Source organism: Haliaeetus albicilla, chromosome 13, assembly GCF_947461875.1.
Source record: "Haliaeetus albicilla chromosome 13, bHalAlb1.1, whole genome shotgun sequence".
Classification (NCBI taxonomy): domain Eukaryota; kingdom Metazoa; phylum Chordata; class Aves; order Accipitriformes; family Accipitridae; genus Haliaeetus; species Haliaeetus albicilla.
This window is the reverse complement of record NC_091495.1, coordinates 4,811,401-4,833,417: the sequence shown is the minus strand read 5'-3', so window position 1 is coordinate 4,833,417 and position 22,017 is coordinate 4,811,401. Positions and strand designations below refer to the sequence as shown.

Genomic DNA, 22,017 nt, shown 5'->3' with positions numbered 1-22,017 from the left:
CAGGTGTGCCTGCCTGCAGCCCTGCCTTCTGGACGGACCCTGGATCTGACCCACCCCCTTGCCTTGTCTGGGGCTGCTGGTGTTATCAGTACCCTGCTCCGCCTGCACAATTCAATGTCCAAGTGGAAACCAGTAATGAGTGCTGTCCCTCAAGGGTCTGGACTGGGACCAGTAGCGTTTAATATCTTCATCAACGACACAGACGGTGGGATCGAGTGCACCCTCAGCAAATTTGCAGACACCACCAAGCTGAGTGGTGCAGCTGACACGCCTGGGGGATGGGATCCATCAGAGGGACCTGGACAGCCTTGATGAGTGAGCCCATGCGAACCTCATGAGGTTCAACAAGGCCAAGAGCAAGGTCCTGCATCTGGGTCAGGGCAACCCCCAGTATCAATACAGGCTGGGGGATGAAGGGATTGAGAGCAACCCTGCAGAGAAGGACTTGGGGGTACTGGTGGACAAAAAATGGGACATGAGCCAGCAATGTTCGTTTGCAGCCCGGAAAGCCAATTGTATCCTGGGCTGCAGAAAAAGCAGCATGGCCAGCAGGTCGAGGTGATTCTCCTTCTCTACTCTGCTCTGGTGAGAACCCACCTGCAGTACTGCATCCAGCTCTGGGGCCCCCACCATAAGAAGGACATGGACCTGTTGGAGCAGGTCCAGAGGAGGGCCACAAAAACGATCAGAGGGCTGGAACACCCCTCCTGTGAGGAAAGGCTGAGAGAGTTGGGGTTGTTCAGCCTGGAGAAGAGAAGGCTACGGGGAGACCTTATTGAGGCCTTTCAATATATTTAGGGGGCTTATAAGATGGAGGGAAACTTTTTACCAGGATCTGTAGTGACAGGACAAGGGGCAACAGTTTTAAACTGAAAGAGGGTACATTTAGATTGGACATAAGGAAGAAATTTTTTACTATGGTGCTGGTGAGACACTGGAACGGATTGCCCTGAGAAGTTGTGGATGCTCCATCACTGGAAGCGTGCAAGGTTAGATGGGGCTTTGAGCAACCTGATTTAGTGGAACATGTCCCTGCCCATGGCGGGGTGGTTGGACTAGCTGATCTTTAAAGGTCCCTTCCAACTCAAACTATTCTGTGATTCTAGGATTCTATGATTCAGATGCTGTGGGTCTGCATCATGGTCAGCGAGGGCACTGCCTGTTCCAGGAGCACCCTTGCTCCTGCTGCATCCTAAGCCTCAGCAGTTTGCTCTTGGCTGTACCTGGCAACTTCAAGAACAAGATCCCTCACCTGAGGAATGACCCTTCCTTCCTGTCAAATGTTTGTTCCAAAGAATATCAGAGATAGCAAACACTACAGAAGATAAACAACCAGGCATCTGGCCTCAAGTGTACTTTGCTTTTCTGTTGTGGTTATTGTTGTAGGTATCCTTCTTGATTTACATTATTTCATTTTTCCAGAAAGACCTCAAAATTACCTGGTTAGCATTTTCCTTATTCCAGCATCTAACAAGATAGAAATGATTAATTCCAAACTCCAGAGGAAAGCCAAGGTATAGCAGAGGGTCACTGCACTGCAAGCTAGGTCTTGGATCCTGCCCCACTATTAACAACAGTCCATCATCCTTTTCTGTATCAGCTGTAGAGAAGGTACTGTATAATCTAGTAAAGCAAGGTATATCCAAAGTTGTTTCAGTTTCAAAAGTGTTGAGGTATTATCTTGAAAAAAGCCAAATCCTTGCCATTTCCAATGTTCCTAAAATGGAAATTGTTCAGAACCACTTAGGGAGCTAAAAAGCACAGTTGAAGGCTGTGTGGGAGTATTTGCGTATGCATTGGCAGGGGGAGGGGGAGGAAAAGAATTAAGATAAATACAGCACTTTTCAGTGTTCCGCTGAGCTTGGTGTAAAGTCTGCACTACAGCAACTTAACAATTCCCTATGGTTTTCTCTTCAAAACAGAATATTCAAAAAAAAGGGGGAAGGACAGAGTTGTTTATAACGTTTTCAGTAATGTCACCTTTTACAGCCTCCTATGAAACAACTTCAAAGACTTTCCTGTTTTAATTATTCTTTAGCCTACCCTGCTAAGACTGGTAGAAAAACAAGTAGAATTACATATTTTACTAGAGAGAAGCTGAAAATCATGTCATAAAAGCCCCCTCTGTGTGAGTTTGTGTGAATGGCTCTACAGGTGTGTGTATGGATGGAGAAATAGGTACCAGAAAGCAGCAGGCTGAAGAGAGGGAAAGCATGTGCCAAGCGGTAGCATGCGAAAGTCTGCCAAGCACTGATAAACTCCAGAGACTAGCAGTCCTGCTGAATCCACAAAACCTGATAAACTCTGAACAGAGACTCTGCCAAATCTGTCCAAATCCACTAGCATCAACCACAGGTTATACAACCCAGGCTACATCCAAGAAGGCTGCTATCTGCAAAACTACAAGATTACCTATCTATCTGTGTATATAACACACACACATAGATATACGATGAAACAAATCATCTGGAGGGACTTCCTGAACACCCACCTCAAAGCCCCTGGCACATCAAGACATGCCTCTGCTTTTAAGTACACAGCTGGGGTTGGTCTCCCAACTCTTGCTCCACTTGGGTACCGGTTAGTGTGCATGTTTGTGAACTGTGTGAGGGAATAAGCGAATGCAGTGTGCGATGAGTCCCTTGTGATTAATAACAGCATAATTAAACACTATCTGAAAAATACTGGTGTGATCTGTGTTTCCCCCAGCCTGATCCCACCAGAGGAAAGGGGATGTACAATAATCCAGTACTGCAAAGTTTACCTCCTACATTTTGGTGGATACCAAAGTGTGGAGCTACCCCACTTTGGGGAAGGCACCTGACATTGGATCCAGCCTTTCTAAAATACAGACTTAGGTATGTTTCCAATGCGGCATTTCTTAAGTGGCTGTCACCCTAAATGGAGGAATGCCCAGACCCAGACACGGGGACACCACAGACCAGGAGAACTGGCATCATTGCAAGGGACAAACTAAAAAGCCACAAAACAAAGTGTTAATCTTCTCAGAGGTGTGTCGTGGTTTAACCCCAGCCAGCAACTAAGCACTACGCAGCCGCTCACTCACTCTCCCTCTACCCAGTGCAATGGGGGAGAAAATCGGTAAAAGAAGTAAAACTCGTGGGTTGAGATAAGAACGGTTTAATAGAACAGAGAAGAAGAAACTAATAATGATAATGATAACACTAATAAAATGACAACAGTAATAATAAAAGGATTGGAATGTACAAATGATGCGCAGTGCAATTGCTCACCACCCGCCGACCGACACCCAGTTAGTCCCCCGGCAGTGATCCCCCGCCCCCACTCCCCCCAGTTCCTATACTAGATGTGATGTCCCATGGTATGGAATACCCCGTTGGCCAGTTTGGGTCAGCTGCCCTGGCTCTGTCCCGTGCCAACTTCTTGCGCCCCTCCAGCTTTCTCGCTGTCTGGGCATGAGAAGCTGAAAAATCCTTGACTTTAGACTAAACACTACTTAGCAACAACTGAAAACATCAGTGTTATCAACATTCTTCTCATACTGAACTCAAAACATAGCACTGTACCAGCTGCTAAGAAGACAATTAACTCTATCCCAGCTGAAACCAGGACAGGTGCATACTCCAGGCCCCTCGGTCAAGCTTCTGGACCACGTGGTCTGTAAATTCCAAGGACCACAGTCTCTTCTCGAGACCTCCATAGCTGTACCAAATTGGCAGCACGTCCCTCTTCTAGCAGAGCCGCCAGCAGGACTAACTCACGTGCTCCTGCCATCCTGGAGAAATCCCAGGGCTACCAAAACCGACCCCAACATCACACTGACTTCTGTGGTGCTCATACCATGCTGGCTCAGGAGGCCACCAAATTCAGGTGACCTTTCATGTTTTTCTGTCATCTCCATTCCTCATATGAACTGACAACAGTCGTCGCCAGGGAGAAGCTGCCAGGATCTATCAGGAGTCTGCTCAAAACAGGCTTCATCTTTAAAGACTTGCTTTCAGCATTCTCCCAAGTTTTTCCCCTCCCTGCCTCAGCCCATCTCCCTGCTTCTGCCTGCCAGGTGGATGATCGGAGTGTAATTTTCCAGACAGTAACAAATTTAAATAGGGTGGCCTATTTCCTGTAAACAATTGACAAAAAATGTGCTACCTAAACATCTCTGCAGGTACCAGTCCTGGCGAGCGTTTTTGATAGGAACAGCAATATCTGCCGAGGGGGTTGTCCTGCAGCGTGTTCCACTTCCAAACACTTCACAGTCCATGTGCTTTGGAATCCCCAATGCAGTTGTTTTTCTATTTCAGTTTGAGGTATGTGTAGTTGAGGACACATCAGATTGTTTATGAAAGCAATTAGATGAAACGGAAATTATGTTTGGAATTAAACAGAAATAATTCTTTTAGAAGGAACACGCGTTTAAAATCCTTCAGTATCGTTTGGGTTTGCGTGACCTCTTGTGGTCACATCCCTACCTTGCAGTTCCACTTTTTTACTCGCGGTGGGAGCGCTCCTGTGACATTTCTGGCTACAGTTGTGCTGAGCGGTAGGAGAGGTTTTGGCTCGCAGTATTAAACGGCAATTTTAGTGAAAGAAAAAGCTATGCTAACAGACATCTGGTGATAGTAAATAACTTTTCTCTGAACCTATGCTGATAAAAATAAGTTCTTGGTTTCGCTCTGTAATACTGTAGCTTAAGCACAACAGTTAAGAACCGTGAGATGGACTGTATTCTAATGCATCAGAAAGTTGCTTTTTAAGGACATAGCCTCACCTGTGAATATGAAAAAAACACGTAGGAAGAGCAGAGGAAAAGATCGTATTATTTTAGCTGCCATTTCTTAGCCCTCTTGTGCATCTGCCGGCAAAGCCAGCTGAGAAGTACCACTTTGCAGCCTGGCAGTGGGACCGGCAGCTGTGCAAGCTTCTCCTCTGGCCACGTACCAGCTTCTCCTCTTCCCACCGCACCGCTGCTCTTGCCCTCTACTGCAGGGGCGGGAAGGAAGTTCTCCACTGCAGGTGCCACAGCTTCTCCTTCCCTGAGGAGGTTTTTTCTGTGGGAAGGCCCCAGCTCATCCCATTACTCCTACCAACATTAATCGCAACAACCGCTGTGGCCTCACTGCAGACGAGAGGCAGGGTTTGAAGGGCTGTTAGTGAACAAGGACAGACCTTGCCGTGAGCTACCGAACTCGGGCAACGCCGGCCTGGGAGACCGCGGCCCAGCAGGCCGGGGACGCTACCACACGGTAGGCCCCGAGGCGCCCCAGGCCCTCTGCCAGCGGCAGGGAGAGGGAAAGCGAGGCATAACACGGTAGATCCCAGCAGGGAGAGCCCGAGGAGCACCTCCGGGGACCGGGATTCAGGCTGCCAGGGTGGGCGCGGGCGGCGGAGGGGACCGAAGACCCCGGCCGGGCGGAATCACCTCAAGGCCCCCACAGCGGTTCCCGCGCGCTGCGGTGGGGCGGGGCCCGGATCGGCCACGCCCACCCCCCCGGGGCGGGGCGGGCGGCGGGTTTGGCGCGCGCGCTGGCGGCGGGCCGCGCTTCCCGCCGTGGACCATGTCTCGCCAGAGCACCCTGCTCCGCTTCTTCCCCAAGGCCTCCCCGGCACCGCCTCGGCCGGCTGCACCGCCACCCGCACCGCCACCCCCACCCGCTCCCGTCCCTCCGCAGGCCGGCGCCGGGACCCGCCGCCGCGTTTCAGGGGAGCAGAATGGCCGCCAGGCCGCCACCACCAGCCCCACCGCCGCGGCGAGCAACGGTGCACCGGGCAGAGCGGCGGCCCGGCGTAAGGAGGTGGGGGAGAAGGGCGGAGGGGACGGCGCCGCCGCCAAGGCCCCCAGGTAAGCCGGCGGCGGGGAGAGGAGGCCGCGGGAGGGCGGCCTGCGTGAGGGGAGGGGAGGAGGGGGGGGGGGATGCAGCGCGCGCGCGGACCGTTGAGGGGGGGGCGCGTGCTGTCGCCGGTGGCCGTTGGAGCGGGACCCCTCGGGGCGCGGAGGCGCCGGTGTCCGTCTGTGTGTCCGTGTCCGTCCGTCCGTCCCCTTCACTCACCACCCCCCCCCCCCCACCCGGGAGACGGCGGCTGCTTGGGCCCACCGGGGCCTTCCCGGCACGGGGGGGGTGTGTGTGTGTGTGTGTGAGCGGTTTTCAGCGAGCCCCCCGGGCTTTTGGCCGCCGCCTCACGGTGTGGGGGGTGGCGGGAGCCGTGTGGGGAGTGTGTGTGTGTGGGGGGAGTGTGTGTGCGTGGGGGGGTGCGGGCCTGCGGCGCCTTGGCGCGGGGGAGGCGCTGCCGGCAGCGGCGCGGCGTGATGGGAGGCCGGCGGCCTTCTGCCTCAGCCGGGGTTTGGGGGTAACGCCGGCATCCACCCGGAGGGGAATCTTATTTTTTGGTTTTCCCTGGTGCCTCAATTGCCTTTCGGTTCCGCGTCTTGGTGGTTTAAGTGTCTCGGCTGGCTGATGGTTTGGCTATAGCCTGCGGGGATACCCCCTCCCCCCGCCGCCCCCGGTCATCAGCGGCTGGGTTGAAATCTTGGGGGAGAAGGAGAGAGCGAACGAAAGCCGCATCAGGTGCTTTGCGGTGGAGACGAGGTTTTTATTTATTGCTTTAGTTTTTGTAGCTTGAGGGTTTTTTTGAAATCTTATTCGTTTCCTTCAGGTGCCCTGTTGAGAATTAGTCTCTACAGGAAAACTCGTCTTGGTTACGTAGGTTGGCAATTCGTAATAGGTGGTCTGCAACCTTTTTCTTTAAGTTAATGTGACTGTTGGACCCAGTTACTCTCTCCCCGTCCCTTAAGAAATCCGCTAAGAGTCTGGTTACACATGGCTCTAGGTGGCCCTGCTTGAGCAGGGGCGTTGGACAAGATGAGCTCCAGAGGTCCCTCCCGACCTCGGCCCATCTTCTGTGGCTACAAAGCTCTTATCTCTGGAGGGATCCAGTAGAACCTGGAGGAGCAAATCCAAAAAGTCGTTGAAGAGAAGCATTGGCGGTGGTGTAGAAGGACTGTATAATCCAGGTTGCACCACCTGGGTGCCACCCAAGACCTTCAGTGCGCAAGCCGCTCAGAAGCAGCGTGCAGTTACGTTTATGAAGGGAGCTCTTTTAAATGTTTATGCTCCTTAAATTACGCATCTGTTGTCTTTGCAGTGTCTCCTGTGAGTATTCACCTGGTGACTTGGTCTGGGCCAAGATGGAAGGTTATCCTTGGTGGCCGTGTCTCATATACAACCATCCGACTGAAAGAACAATAGTCAGAGGAAAAGGGAAATCCACTCGTGTCCACGTACAGTTTTTTGATGACAGCCCTACAAGGGGCTGGGTCAGTATTAAATATCTGAGGCCATATAAAGGTAAGAGATGCAAATAAAACTTCTTGAAATGGAAATATGCCACTTTTTGTTTTTGAAAAATAGGCATGGAATATAGGGTATGGTGTTCTCCATAGAGAAAAGAGCAGCAAAACCAAGATCAGTATTGAGTTGGAAAACATGTTTTGTACGTTGTAAGTTAGACATAGCAAGTTTTTGAGGGTTACAGGTGCGTTTATGGTTATATGGTTCTTAAACGTAAACCACTAAGCCCTCTTGTTTATTAGATTAGAACGCAAACTTGAAGCTTGCTTATGTTTTGAAGTTTTTTCCTTTATTTCTCCCATCAATATAAAAGAAGATCTAAAAGATAAGTCCACTATTTCAATTTCTAGCCCTGAAATCCTTAAAATATTAGGAGTGCCAAACCCAGTTTTTATTAGCTATTTGGGAACTGCAGTTTGTCCAGCATCAAAAGACTAGGCACAGGATGTTAGGGAACTAAAATTAATTCTACTGTGGTGTTATTTCAACATTTTGCGTAATAAAACTCACATTAGTAATCATGATCTGTTTTCCCCTGGTTTTATAATTTTACTGTTGCTTAAAACTGTAAATCATTGGCTGTAAACAGTCATGTATAAATTATGTTGCTGTAAACTGTTCTGTTGTTAGTCAAACAAGTACTTTGGGTATAATACAGTATTTTTGATATACTGTAGAATTTGCTTATGATGTCAGTGAAACAACTGAATTTAAACAGTTTCTTACTTTTTACAAGTCAGAGTTCCATCTCATGTGATTTTTTTGGGCTTGTTTATACTTAAATGTACTGCATTTAAGCCATAAGTAGTTTTAAATTAAAACGGTCATGTTATTACCGTAAATGTTAGCATAATTTAAGGCAAGTGAATTGGTTGGTACTTTATATGTATCTTTCCTGAAGGTATTTTAAAAGAATAAAATATATTTTAACAGCTTGCAGTTGCATTTAGAAGCAAATACAGGTAAGCAGAATTGATCTGTGTACCAAAAGAAAATTGCAGGAAAGTAAGACGTGTTCAAAATGTTTAAACATAGAAACACTGGTCTATCTACAAGAAATGTGGTTAATACAGAACAGAGTAAAAATATTTAAAATACATGCTTTGCTTTTAAATTCAGACAAAAAGCATCTCTGTATACAAAGTAAGAGTGTTGGAATCTTTGGGTAAGAAAATGGAGAAGTTTCTTATGTTGTGGTGTTGTTTGTAAATACAGACGTGACAGGGCTAGGCTTCTAACAGTTGGGCATACAAGAAGTGGAATTACATACAAGCTGGTTAAGTGAATATGCAGGTGTTCCACGCTTGAGTATGCAGTTAAATTACGTGATGGGATTTTTCTCCTGCCATTGTTAAATTGCCAACATTAAATGCAAAATATTTTTGGATTGTCTCACTGCGTTTGCAAACTTAAAATGGAGATCTGGTTTGTTAGTGTGTCGCGTTGTGCTGTAGAAGCAGCTACTTGTAACTCCATCCTTTGCTACTGCAAGCTCAAAGAAATGAATGTGAGAAAGAATTCCATTTGTCTTATTTCTGAGATAGTTGGCCTCCTACAACTCAGCTGCCTTTTGTCTACCATTGACTTAGAGCTGAAGCTTCAGTTAATAGCAGCATATGAAGGGATTCACAAGAGCGGGTGAATCTAAACTTCTAGGAACAGAAAAAGGAATTGCCCTTTCCCATCCAGAGTGTAATCTTATGTCCCCCTTCTTTCTTTCTGCAAGTTGAATACATAATATGTTACATACATGATTCATTTCTTGAGCATGGCATCAAGATGAATCTCAGCATCTTTGGGGACCCTTTCTAGAAATCAGTCCATAGATTGGCTGGGATTTGTGTTTATGTACAGGTAGTGGAAGGAGGAACTGTGGTGCTCACAGGATATGAAAGAGGAAGAGGGATGGTGCAGTTATTAATAGTAGGCTTTGCTTGATACCTTGCAGTGTCAGGGTGAATTGCCAGCATGATTGATGATCAGCTAATCTGGCTAATACGTTGGTGTTGGGTCTGGCTGCCTTGCTGCACTTAGGAGCAGTTTGAACAACCAGCAGAGCTTTAGCCAAGAAATCTATGATGTCATAGATGACTGATGCCCATAATTTGAAAATAACTTTATGATTGAACTTACCTATTGTTGCTAAAGTAGCCATGTGGTCTCAGTCAGGTCTGCTGCACTGCTAGTATGAAGTGTTGCTTTTCAGTAGTAACTATAGTTAGCGTGAGGGTGTTTAGAGCTTAGCTTAGAAGTGTTCAGATGTGGTAATGAGTTACAGAAATAGAAACAATTCTTCAAGTGTTCATGTACTAGGTAGGCATTTCATTTGTGAGTGTTTAGACTTTCTCTAGGGATAGTTTATCAGGCTGAATGAGTGACAGGTTGCTATATTTAAGATGTGGTGGGAATGACTGGTAACAAAACAGAATGTTAGATAATTATACTAGTTGTCTGAATACATTTAAAAGTGAAGTGTGAACAGTAACTAAATGACTGGCTAAATGCTAAACTAACTTCAGTTTCTGATTAATTATTTGTGGTTTTAAAGGTTCATCAGATGGGGAGACACAGAAGGGAGGTATGTTTTATAGTACAAAGCCTGAAATTAAGAGAGCAATGGTGCTAGCGGACGATGCAATAAGTAAAGATAAAACTAAGCGGCTTGAACTGGCAGTATGCAGTGAACCTTCAGACACAGAGGAGGAGGAGGAGGAGGAGGAAGAGGAGGAAATGGAGGTAAAATTTTTCTTACTTGCTGTCATTTTCAGAAATAGTGCTAGAACTTAGAAGCTGTCTCTTGGAACTAAGAGTGGACTATCCTGCAATTCTCTAGTACCATAATAGCAGCTTAATCTGCTCTTTAATCATGCATGCATATATATCCATATGTCTTTTTTTTGCACTGCTTCTGTGTTGTCAGGCCATACACTGGTCTCTCACCTTTTATGGTTGGAAAGACAAGTCTAATACCTCTTCTTGGTGTTCTGTACGGTAAAGACTGACCTCAGAAGTTACTCCTCTAACTCTCTTTATTGATCACTCCCTGGGTAACGCAGGTGACCCACTTTCTCACTCATAAAGAACCTTTTTTCTGATGCATCTTCTTATCTTCTCTATCTGCTAGTCATATTCCAAGTTCCCCTAAGTTTGATCTGAATTTTAATTTGTCATAATGTAGAAATTTCTAACTTCTTGAGTATTCATCGTAAGGCCTTAAATTGGATTTTTGGAGCCTGCTCTCATGTTGTAGAGTAGCACTAAAGTACAAATTCTTGTACTGTTAACACCAATCTGTTGGTGGGGTAACTAAAAAGAGATCTTTTATTGTTTTGTATTCAAGTTGTATTGTGAATGATTCAAATATTATTTCAGTACCACCATATGTGTTGGAATAAATTTCTTTGGAAAGGAATGGTACGAAGAAACTGTCAATGGGATAGTGGTTTTCTGTACCTTCTCTGTCAGCATGGCCCATCTACTCTTTCTCCAGTGTGACATTGCCCCGAGGGGCATATGCCACTCCAAGCATTGTGTTATGTTTGTGGCAGCAGTGTGGTGGGCACTGGCACTTGGTACTTATTACAGTCCTTCCACTGCTGTTTTTCTCCAGCACTGGCGCTGGAGTTCTTAAAGTTTCAGGCTGAAAAGGCAAATAATGGAGCTTCTTTTCTTTCTCCTAGACGTGCACAATCTTCTTGAAGGTTACTATAAGGTAGTATGTTTGTAGGTGGAAATAGGTAGTTAACTCAAAAAAACCCCCCAAAAACCAAACAAAAAAAACCCCAACCCAAAACAAACACAAAAACCACAAAAAAACCAAAACCCAAAACCACATGGGCAAAACTCACATAGGCCAGTACTGAAAGGCTGCAAAACCCAGTGACATTTCCAACATAGTCGGTAGGAAAAAATTACAGCACAGAGTTAGCTTATGGAGGCATTTCTCCTTTGTGCTGCATTTCATATACCATATGCCTTCTGTCCAGTTTAAATATCTTATTCATCAGCATCACTTATGCAAAGAATGAGGATGTAAAGAATGCAAAGAGGAGTAATTATTCCACTGGTCAGTAGCAGTTCGTTATCCAGAAGAAAATTTAATTCTGTGAAGGTAAATGGAATTGGCTGTGGCTCTGCTGTTTCTTGCTTGAAGTAGTATAGCTACTGCATTTTTGCACGTTTTTGTGCTTCTTTTTGCAGCAGCAATACTTTACTTTGTAGCCAGAATTTTCTGGAGGTAAAATAATTTATTTTTCCAGCAGATGAGTGAAAGTGCATCAGGCAACAGTGATGACTGCAATAGTGAGGAGGATGTGAAGAGTAATAAGCGAGTAATGAGCAGGGGAAGTGCCATAAAAGCCAAAAGAAGAAGAGTGTTGGATTCTGACAGTGATCACGATGGTTCTGATGTAGAGTTCAAGCCTGATGTGAAAGAAGTGGCAAGCAGCGAGGAAGGTAGTAGTGGGGTGGATGAAAATGAATCTACTGACACAGAGACGGATGCAGAGAGTGTCGCAGAAAGCCCCATAAAAGTCCCTTCTAAACGAAAGAGAAGAGAGATAAACAAGCCTGCTAAAAGGAGTAGCTTAGAAAATGAACGTTCTGAAACGCCCAAAAGAGCAGCAACGGTTTCTTTAGAAGCCAAGTCTAAGCTGACATCATTTGCAGCACCTGAAACTTTCGAATCTCAAGCAAATGCTTGCAGTGGAGGCACCAGTGGCTTCGCAGTATGGGAACATGAAAAGCTTGATTGGCTGCAGGAAGGGAAAAAGAAAGATGCGCACAGGAGACGGCAGAGTGACCCTGGTTATGACCCATGTACTCTGCATGTGCCTGAGGACTATCTCAACAAGTGTACGCCAGGAATGCGGAGGTGGTGGCAGCTGAAAAGTCAAAACTTCGATGCTGTGATTTTCTACAAAGTTGGAAAATTCTATGAGTTGTATCATATGGATGCAGTCACTGGTGTAAATGAGTTGGGCCTGATCTTTATGAAAGGTACTTGGGCCCATTCAGGTTTTCCAGAAACTGCATTTGGCAGATTCTCTGATGTTCTAGTGCAGAAAGGCTACAAGGTAGCCCGTGTTGAGCAAACAGAAACTCCCGAAATGATGGAAACGCGCTACAAGTCAATGGCCCACCCAACAAAATTTGACAAGGTTGTACGCCGAGAAATATGCAGAATCATCACCAAAGGAACTCAGACTTACAGTGTTCTGGACTGTGATCCCTCTGAGAACCATAACAAATACCTTCTGTGCGTTAAGGAAAAAGAAGACTCCTCTGGACAACGTGTTTATGGAGTCTGCTTTGTTGACACGTCGGTGGGGAAGTTTTACGTAGGCCAGTTCTCAGATGACCGGCACTGTTCGAGGTTTAGGACTTTAGTAGCGCATTACACTCCCGTGCAGGTACTGTATGAGAAGGGGAACCTGTCTGTGGACACACAAAAGATACTGAAGGGCTCACTTGTTTCTTGCATTCAGGAAGGGCTGATCTCTGGTTCCCAGTTCTGGAATGCCTCTAAAACACTAAAAGTCCTTCTTGAAGAAGGATATTTCAAGGAGAAACAGAACTCTGAAAATGGATGTTCTCTGCCCTCTGTAATCAAATCTTTGACTTCAGAGAGCGACTCGCTGGGATTAACTCCTGGTGAAAACAGTGAGTTAGCTTTGTCAGCTCTTGGGGGATGTGTCTTCTATCTCAAAAAATGCTTGATTGATCAGGAGCTGTTATCGCTGGCAAACTTTGAGGAGTATGTCCCCGTGGATATTGATACTGCAAAAACTACGAGTCCAAGTAGTTTCTTTGCCAAAACTGACCAGCGGATGGTGCTGGATGGAGTCACCCTGATGAACTTGGAAGTCCTGCAGAACGGAACCAACGGAACCACAGAAGGTACTTTGTTGGAAAGGATTGATTCTTGTTTTACGCCATTTGGGAAGCGACTCCTGAAACAGTGGCTCTGTGCTCCGCTTTGTAATCCTAAATCCATCAATGATCGATTAGATGCTGTTGAGGACCTTCTGGCAGTACCAGATAAAATGTCTGAAGTTAGCGAGCACCTGAAGAAACTGCCTGACCTTGAAAGGCTGCTCAGCAAAATTCACAGTATTGGATCGCCACTTAAAAGTCAGAACCATCCTGACAGCAGGGCCATCTTTTATGAAGAAATCAAATACAGCAAAAAAAAAATTGCTGACTTTTTGTCTGCACTGGAGGGGTTTAAAGTAATGAATGAAATTGTTGATGTCATGGAAGAAATTGCCAGCGACTTCAAATCTAAAATCCTTAAGCAGCTGGTCACCCGCAAAGCCAAAAATCCAGATGGCCGCTTCCCAGACTTGAGTGCAGAGCTTAAAAGATGGGATACTGCTTTTGATCATAACCAAGCTCGAAAGACAGGAGTGATTACTCCAAAGGCAGGTTTTGACCCTGACTACGATAAAGCACTACAGGATATTAAAGCTGTTGAGGAAGATCTTCACAAGTACCTGGATAAGCAACGCAAACTGCTTGGATTCAAATCCATGCTCTACTGGGGGGCAGGCAAAAACCGATACCAAATGGAAATACCGGAAAGTGTAGTATCACGTAATTTACCTGAGGAATACGAGTTGAAGTCAACCAGGAAGGGATATAAGCGTTACTGGACCAAGGAGATAGAGAAGATGCTGGCTGCCATGGTTAATGCTGAAGAGCGCAGAGATGCAGCACTAAAAGACTGTATGAGGCGTTTGTTTTACAACTTTGATAAAAATAGCAAAGACTGGCAGACAGCTGTGGAATGCATTGCTGTGTTAGGTAAGAGATTTTCTTCATTTTTACATATAGAAAAAATACTCTTTTATAGTAAATGATGAAATCCGATCTGGATAAGCAAAAAAGGCTTGTTGCCAGCTCTTAATTTGTAGTTTAAAAACTCTGATTGCGATAACAGGGTTGGTAATTAACAGTGATCGCCTGTTTCCTTCCTGTCAGTAAATGGCAGAACAGTTGTTGGGTCCTGATGTTTGCAAGCTCTTTCTTCGTTCCTGTTGTGTGATTGTAGGTATGCAGCTGAGTATTTCTCGCTGTTCAGCATAGCCTGGTGGGTCTCTTGCTGCTTCTAGGATTCTCATGTATGGATTAGTTGCTTCTTATTAAATGAAGGCAGTGATGCAGATGGAGGTATAAAAATTTAACCCGCTAGTCATCTTTCTGTCTGAGCAGTCTGCTTTCTCAGCAGCCTTCAAAAATAAAAAAAGTGGTCATTGTCACTGCTTCGAAGAAGGTAGTCTAGTAGGAAGACTTCCCCAAATCTTCCTTAAATTTCTAGGGTAGAACAGTCTCCTGCATTCCCTTCTCGGGACTGGCGTACTCTTGTACTGTGAATTTTCTGCTAGCTTGAGGCACTCTGGGATGTCTTTGTTCCAGGGAAAAATGAAAGCACTCTCTGAATGCCACTGGGGCAGAAAGGGGAGGACAGGCAGGCAGTGAGCGTTGTCTAGGAACGGATTCTCTGAGCGGGCTAGAGAGCTGGGAAGCAGTCACATTAGCTACGCTGCAGTACCAGGGCAAGTACTGAATTGATTTTCAGTAGAAAGGGAGACAGCTTTCAGGCTCAGCTGTAATATGTGTACATAAAGTCTCTAATATCACATAACATGGTCTCATTTTGTAGGTAATCAGCTTTCAGAACCTTAGAGCTAGGCTAATTGAGGGGGGTTGTGCTGCTGCTTTCTGCTAGGCCAACAGAATTTTAGTATTTATATAAATTTATTCTGGCAACTTTCAAGCAGCATTATGATTCTTAACAAAGTAATTCACTGTCACAGAAGCTGATTTCCTCTTTACTTACCCTGTTCCAAATTAAAAAACAATACAAGAAAATAATATTTTATACAAGTACATTAAAAAAATAGCTTTTGAAGTGAAATGATGTGGATTTTAAAGACTTAAACTAAAAACTAGAGGGGAGGATTTTTAATCTGGCATCGGTAGAAACCTGGAAGGAATGAGGAAAGACATTGTGAACACTCCCATCTTTTACTTGTTCTTCTGGAGTACTTCTTGGGCGTTTTCCTTAACAGGAAAATGGAATGGAAATGGAAAATTGTGTTTACAAAAATGCTATTCAATGAGTAAATGCATTCCAGTGAATGAATAAAGAAAGGTTGAAAGCGTGACTTACTGGAATTTCTCTTAATCTTATAGATGTCTTGATGTCCCTTGCTAACTACAGTCAAGATGGTGGTGGACCACTGTGCCGACCTGTAATTCTACTGCCTGTGGATAGTGCTCCTCCCTTCCTGGAACTTAAAAATTCACGCCATCCGTGTATTACAAAAACTTTCTTTGGGGATGATTTTATTCCTAATGACATTGTGATAGGCAGCAAAGATGAAGATAGCAGTAGTGAAGCTTCCTGTGTGTTAGTAACTGGCCCGAATATGGGTGGCAAATCTACGCTCATGAGACAGGTGATTGACTATCTGCATAAGACTGAATGTTCCAGTGTACCTCTGTGTTTTGCATAATCACATGACTGTTTATAAATGTCAAAGGAGTGGTCTTCAGGGTGTGCAGCACAGTACAGCAATTACACTGTAAAGACAAAATATAATCTGGTAGAAAATGCCATGTTTAGATAGTATATTTTCTACTTTTGCTTACTTTAGTGAGGAATAAGTTTTATTTCTCTTATGAGAGATGGTTGGGAAAAATCTTTTTCAAGTGGCCTTATCCAGTATTTGGCATCATCTGGTAAAAGATGCTTCTGCAGGTTAAACAAGATGAAAATAGACTTCAGCGGCCACTGGGAAAGCAACAGGGAGTTTGCTTTATTAACACTGCTTGCGGTGATAACTTGTGTTTTGAAGGCTTTCAGAGTACTTTAGTCCTACTTGAGATTATGACGCTGCAGCCTGGAGCTGTTAAAACAGTGGGAAGCTTTATGCACTCTAGTCTTTGTTTTAGGGGAAATACAGTTTCATTCCCTCGTTCTCTGTGTGGAACTGAAGCTCCAAGCACATAGTAAAAATTAAAATGTTTTAATGTTTGTTCTGCAGGCTGGTCTCCTGGTTATAATGGCTCAACTGGGATGCTATGTACCTGCTGAAGTCTGCAGGCTTACACCGATTGACAGAGTATTTACGAGGCTTGGCGCCTCAGACAGAATTATGGCAGGTGAGTTTCTGAAATCCAAAGTGCTTTTGCCACCGGGTGAGTTTCTTTTCTTGCTTTGAGTGGCAAGTTGGAAAGGGATAGTCTGTTGATTTTGGGGGGAGAGCTGGGCAACTCGTCTCTCGTCGTTCAGAGTAGAAACAGGATTGTAGTTATGCTTGATTTGTTTGATATGCTTGTCCTCCATTATTTTTGACAGACACATAGAATCACTTTTTAATGAATTTTAATATTAAAAGCCTGCCTTCCAGCTGGATGCAAGTCTGAGGAATATCTTTTTAGATATGGTACAGCTGATTGTGTTCTACTTACATGGGTATCTTTTTCTAAGTGTTCTGGAATAGGACAGTGATGTTCAGGTAGCTGTGGTAGAGGAGTTGTTTTTTAAGCTTCTTGCAAGGCCTACCTAGAGGTCCCTTGTTTCAATCAGAATGCCTGCCTTATGTCTGAAATCCGATTTCTTCAGACAATGAAGAGAGAGGCAGGGTTCCTTCCTGGAAGCGGTAGTTGACAGTTCCTGGGAGTATTTTGTTTCTTCCCATGGAGAGGAAGACTGAAGTGGAGGATGACCCAACAACTGGAATGGGAAAGTCTGCCTGTGGTGGTAGGCAAAGTGTCACGGGGCTGGAAGAACAAAGTATTTTTTGTGGTAAGAAGAGTAGTATCACAACTCATTTAAGGAGGGTGCAGATTTTCTGTGATCTTTCTGCTGAAAAATGTGGGTCAGTGAATATGAAAGGAATTAAGCCTACTGAACTTGTTGCACATAAGGAATTTGGAAATGAATCATTCTGAGTTCTTAATTAAAAAAATATTTACCCTTCCCCAAATCAAGGCTTTTCTTTGCAGCTAGGGAATTTTATTACGGGTTTCTTTGCCCAGCTATTTTCCATTTTGTTTAATTTCAGTACAAAAAGAAATTGTAAGAATGGAAGAATACTTAAGTGCTTATGGTAGAAATAAAAACTGCCCCTTCTGCAAGAGAGAGGTAGTCTAGAAAAATGTAACATTTTCAACTTATTTTTCTGTCAACTGAGAGCTAATTCTTTTCCAAATACATGCACAAATGTTTTTTCACATCACGAGGCTGAATGCTGTGCAGCGGAACTAGCTTTGAAATCTGTTCTTGTCGCATTAGTTTCCACACTGTGTAGAAATGAAAGCACAGTGAAAGTTGTCCCATGGCAGTCATTTTGTAATGGATGTCAACAGGACTTTTATGAAGTAAATTTTAAGTAGTATCATTTAAAAATTGCCTGTGTAATTTTAGGTGTTTATTTTCTACAGCAAATAAATGGTTCTTCCTAAACATTGTTAAAACCATATTAAATCCTGGAAATTTCTTTAAATAAATGGAGAATATCAGGATTGCTGGACACTGTTTAATAATTCATGTTGAAAAACTTATGTTAGAGCACAGCAGTGCTCATGCAGCATGAGTACAGGAAGTAAATACTTGCCTGCTCTGAAATTACATTAATTGCTGCTGCATGTGATTATTCAGAATGAACCCTGCAAAGAACTAGTAAATCTGAGACTTTATACGTGTGGATTTACCATGTACAAGGGTCTGAATGATTGTGTACTTCTGCTTGTAATCCGCTAAAATACAACTTCAGCTCTAAATTTCAGGCCTTGTATTATCTGGGTTGTTAGAACTCCTGTAAGATGTTCAGTCCTTAGCAGCAGTATATTTCTTTTGTCATATCTCACTCAAGTAGAGTACATATGAGTACAGCCTTAATTATCTGAATAATTCATTACCTTATGACATCAACAACCAAACCAGTAAGGCTAGTCTCTTAGTCTTTTTTAAGATTTTCTGCTTGCTTATTTACACTGAAAAGCCACACACCTTAGGCCTGCCTCTTGCATTTAAGAGCAAGAAGGGGCAAAAGATTCTCCCCATCTTGTATCCTTTGTGCCCCTTTTTTTGTCCAGCTGGCACACCTGACCCGTGCTATTAAAAGTAGACAGATAAGGTGGCCTAAAACTTACTCAATTAACTGTACTTGTGCCCATGCCTGTACTCTTAAGGAGCCAAACCCTGCTTTTTCTGGCAAATGGAGACCTACCATTTTCATGCTGGAAAAAAAGCTTTAAGTTTTTGTTCATCTTCAGTTTGCTGTCAAGTTTCATTTTAGCTTGACCAAGATTCTAGGGCAGATTAAATGGGGGTTTAGTTGTGGTTTTCAGATCTTTGACTACTTCACGGCTTTTTTTTTTTTGTCATTTCTTTTAAAGGTGAAAGTACCTTCTTCGTTGAATTGAGTGAGACTTCCAGCATTCTCCAGCATGCAACAGAGCATTCCCTTGTCCTTGTGGATGAACTGGGTAATTAGTCTATTTAGTAATAGATAGAAATTAAATCTAAGATTGAAGACTAGCTGTAAGGTTGTTGGGCTGTTTAAATGGCAACCAAGTACATAGGGGCAGTTTCATCATAATGCTCCTAATGTTTTAACTGGTCAGTATCTACGCAAGTCTCTCTTAAAACATGAACTTCTTAAGTGCCCTGGGAACTAATACAACACCTCCCACCCCCCAATCGTTACTAGCCTGTTTCTAGCCGAGTTTTCCTGCTTTCCTTTGCATAATTACTTGCAGCAAACCTTGAGCAAGCTGGTAGCAAGGCTCAAGAGAGCAGAAGTGTCTTTTTCTGCAGTGCAGAAGAGAGTGGGATTGTTACGGGGCAAATACTTGGGTCACTGCTCGCTGCTGTTTGTCAATCTTCCGCACAGTGAAGAGGGAGAAAAACAAACAATACAAATTGATACATGGCAAACAATGCATTGCATTTGCCTTTAGAAAAGCATCTTTGCTTCTGTTAGTTAGTCTTGGCAATTAAAGATGGGGGGTCTATCCTCAGTAGCAAGTAAACTATGGATTGAATTTACTTTGCCACTTTTTTTCCATTTCTTCTCCAGGCAGAGGCACAGCTACTTTTGATGGAACAGCTATAGCGAGCGCAGTTGTGAAAGAACTTGCAGAGAAAATCAAGTGTCGGACTCTGTTCTCCACACACTACCATTCATTGGTAGAGGATCATTCACACAACATGGCTGTGCGGCTTGGCCACATGGTATGTGTAAGTGTAACGCACAAGTTGTGAGCACTGAAGTATGGCATTTTTCCTTCTGGCTGATAGATCTCATGCTGTGCGTGCTTTTCTGCACTCTTCCACCCAGAGTCACAGATGTGTCCTGAGAAAAGGATGTGATGTCTCATGTGTTTATTAGTCTGTAGGTAAGTAAGTATTACATACGCTGACTTGTAACTTACTCTTTCTAGGCATGTATGGTTGAAAATGAGAGTGAGGATCCAAGCCAGGAAACAATTACGTTCCTGTATAAGTTCATCGAAGGAGCATGTCCGAAGAGCTATGGCTTCAATGCAGCAAGACTTGCTAATATTCCAGAGGAAGTTATTCAGAAGGGGCACAGAAAGGCGAAAGAGTTTGAAAAAATGACCCTTTCACTGAGAGTATTTAGGTAAGGCCTTGTTTTCCCTTTTAGGTTGCACATTGCTTGGTGGGCATCCATTTTAAAAATTGGGCAGTGGCTTTTGCTCATAGTCTCACAGCAGGGGGGGCAGTTAAAACTATTTTTGTGACTATCAAATGTACCTCACAAGCAGTGAGGGAGGGAACTACTAAAACCTGACTACAAGAGGACAGATACAATGAGTAATGCAGTATTTTAAGCCTTGGGTCACCCTGCTAGTCTCTAGGGCTAAGAGCTTAATTTCCATAGAGGTGCGGGCTGGCTGTGAGCTGAGCCAAACCAAAGGAATGCCTGAACCAGCCCGGCGCTGACGGCTGCTGCGCAGTGCTGGGGGGGCACTGGGGGCTGTTACAGTAGTACTGGAGCTGCTGGCGACTGCCTCTGCAGCAGGTAGTGACAGCTGCTGGCAGCCTTTACACCAGGCATGAAATGGCATCTCCCTCTTCTAAAGCTGTGCAAGTAAGAGGAGGCTGAGGCTCTGTGTCCATGCTGGGTAAAGCTGATTTCATTGTTTCCCTTAGGTATCTCTGCCTGGTGGTGGATGGTGCAACAAGTGATGCAAATGCTGTTCAGAAACTTACCGCTATGATCAATCATCTTTAAGAACACAAGTGTTTTTGGTACTGGTGGTTTCTCAAAAAGGTGGTATCAGACAACGTTATGATCTAATAAACTTTATTTTTTAAAAATGACCATTTTTCCATTGTCTTTCCTAGGAAATTAAACCCTTTAATTCTTACCTACCCTCTACATAATGGTTATTGAGTACTCCACAATATATTAAGTCTAGATGTTATGGTACATGCATACACTTTCAGGCTGTTGATTACCCACTGTCACCAATACACATAAATGGAAAAAAGCTATGAAACTGTATAGGGCTGTATATATACTTGTCTCAGCTTCATTAGAGCAGGAAATTACTGTGATTTCCAGCAGGTTATGTAAGTAATGTCCAGACTGTTCAAAAAAAACTATGAACAGAGTAAAGTACAAGACTGTTTTGAGGAGACTTTCTACTGTGTACTTTAAAACATAGTAAAATTTCTTTCACAAAACTTAGTTACATGGGTACTTTGTTTTATAGTGCATTATAGTCTAGGAAGTCTCATTAAAACACTCGCTTTTTTTGTTAGGGTGGTTTGAGTACAGACTATTGCTGGGGCAGGGAAGGAGATTATTCTAACTTCAGAGGACACCAGAAAAATTGCTGGATATAATTTAAGATTAGTGTTTTCTCTTTCATAGAAAGAACGTACATACTGGGACATGAGTACAGTTACAGCAAGTCTAGGTGTGCTAACAAAACAGGACACATTCAAGTACAATAAGATTTTTTTGCTTGAAATTAGAAACAAACTACATGAGATTAAAGCATTAAAATCATATTTCTCAATCTGAATAAATGTTAAAAAATCAAAAGAAATGCAGAAGTGCTAGCTCACATTTTTTACCATGTTACAAAAGCAATTGGTACCCATGTCCATAAAGGCAGCAACAAAGAATGCTGCTTGTCTACAGAATAGTACTACTGCAAATTGGACTGCGTTTCAATGCTACTTGTAAAAACACCAGCTTTCAGAAGTTGGTATCTGTACAAAATTGCAGCTTATTTTTCTTCACTTCTGTCCCTTCAAAGTCTTTGTTTACACAGTAATGCTAAAACGCCCAGTTCTGTTATCCTGAGTCAACATATTGCCACTTTCTTTTTTGGTAGGTTGAGCTCCATAGTGTCAACACCTCACACATCCGCTTTAATACAGTCTCTTTCTGCAGAAATGGGCAAGTATAACTTCCTCCAAAAAAAAAGTTTTAACAGTTATGATATTAGAATGGCAGGACTTTCTTTCTGAAAGGAATTCAGTTGTGCTGCAATGTATTAGATTCTATAGGTGGAGCAGAGTCATATAGTGTATCTGTATCATGTGTAGGCTCTCCAGCAAGCGTACAGGGATTAGACAGTGTTCCAGCACCACAGTCACAGAAAAACCTACAAAGAAAGAGAGCTCTTTAGTTTCTAC

At 43.9% G+C, this 22,017-nt stretch overlaps 2 protein-coding genes across 4 annotated transcripts in view; one reads left to right on the top strand and one right to left on the bottom strand.

Annotated features, from left to right (window-relative positions):
* The first annotated feature begins 5,477 nt into the window (after nt 1–5,477).
* Nucleotides 5,478–20,688, top strand: MSH6 (mutS homolog 6). 2 transcript variants are annotated; one of them, XM_069799938.1, is made up of 10 exons: nt 5,478–5,821; nt 7,123–7,325; nt 9,877–10,064; nt 11,591–14,132; nt 15,525–15,790; nt 16,379–16,496; nt 18,738–18,827; nt 19,421–19,575; nt 19,785–19,984; nt 20,518–20,688. In XM_069799938.1, exons 1-10 carry the CDS (start codon nt 5,538–5,540, stop codon nt 20,597–20,599), a joined length of 4,128 nt encoding a protein of 1,375 aa, XP_069656039.1. In that variant the 5' UTR covers nt 5,478–5,537; the 3' UTR covers nt 20,600–20,688. The 2 variants fall into 2 exon arrangements, with proteins under 2 accessions (XP_069656039.1, XP_069656038.1); XM_069799937.1 differs by having other exon boundaries at nt 11,588–14,132.
* FBXO11 (F-box protein 11) overlaps nt 20,655–22,017 on the bottom strand; it is a 77,615-nt gene continuing 76,252 nt past the window's right edge. For both annotated transcript variants that reach the window (XM_069799939.1, XM_069799940.1), the window contains exon 23: nt 20,655–21,986. In XM_069799939.1, coding sequence (XP_069656040.1) covers nt 21,857–21,986 — 130 coding nt within the window. In that variant the 3' untranslated portion in view covers nt 20,655–21,856. The remainder of the gene's footprint in view (nt 21,987–22,017) is intronic.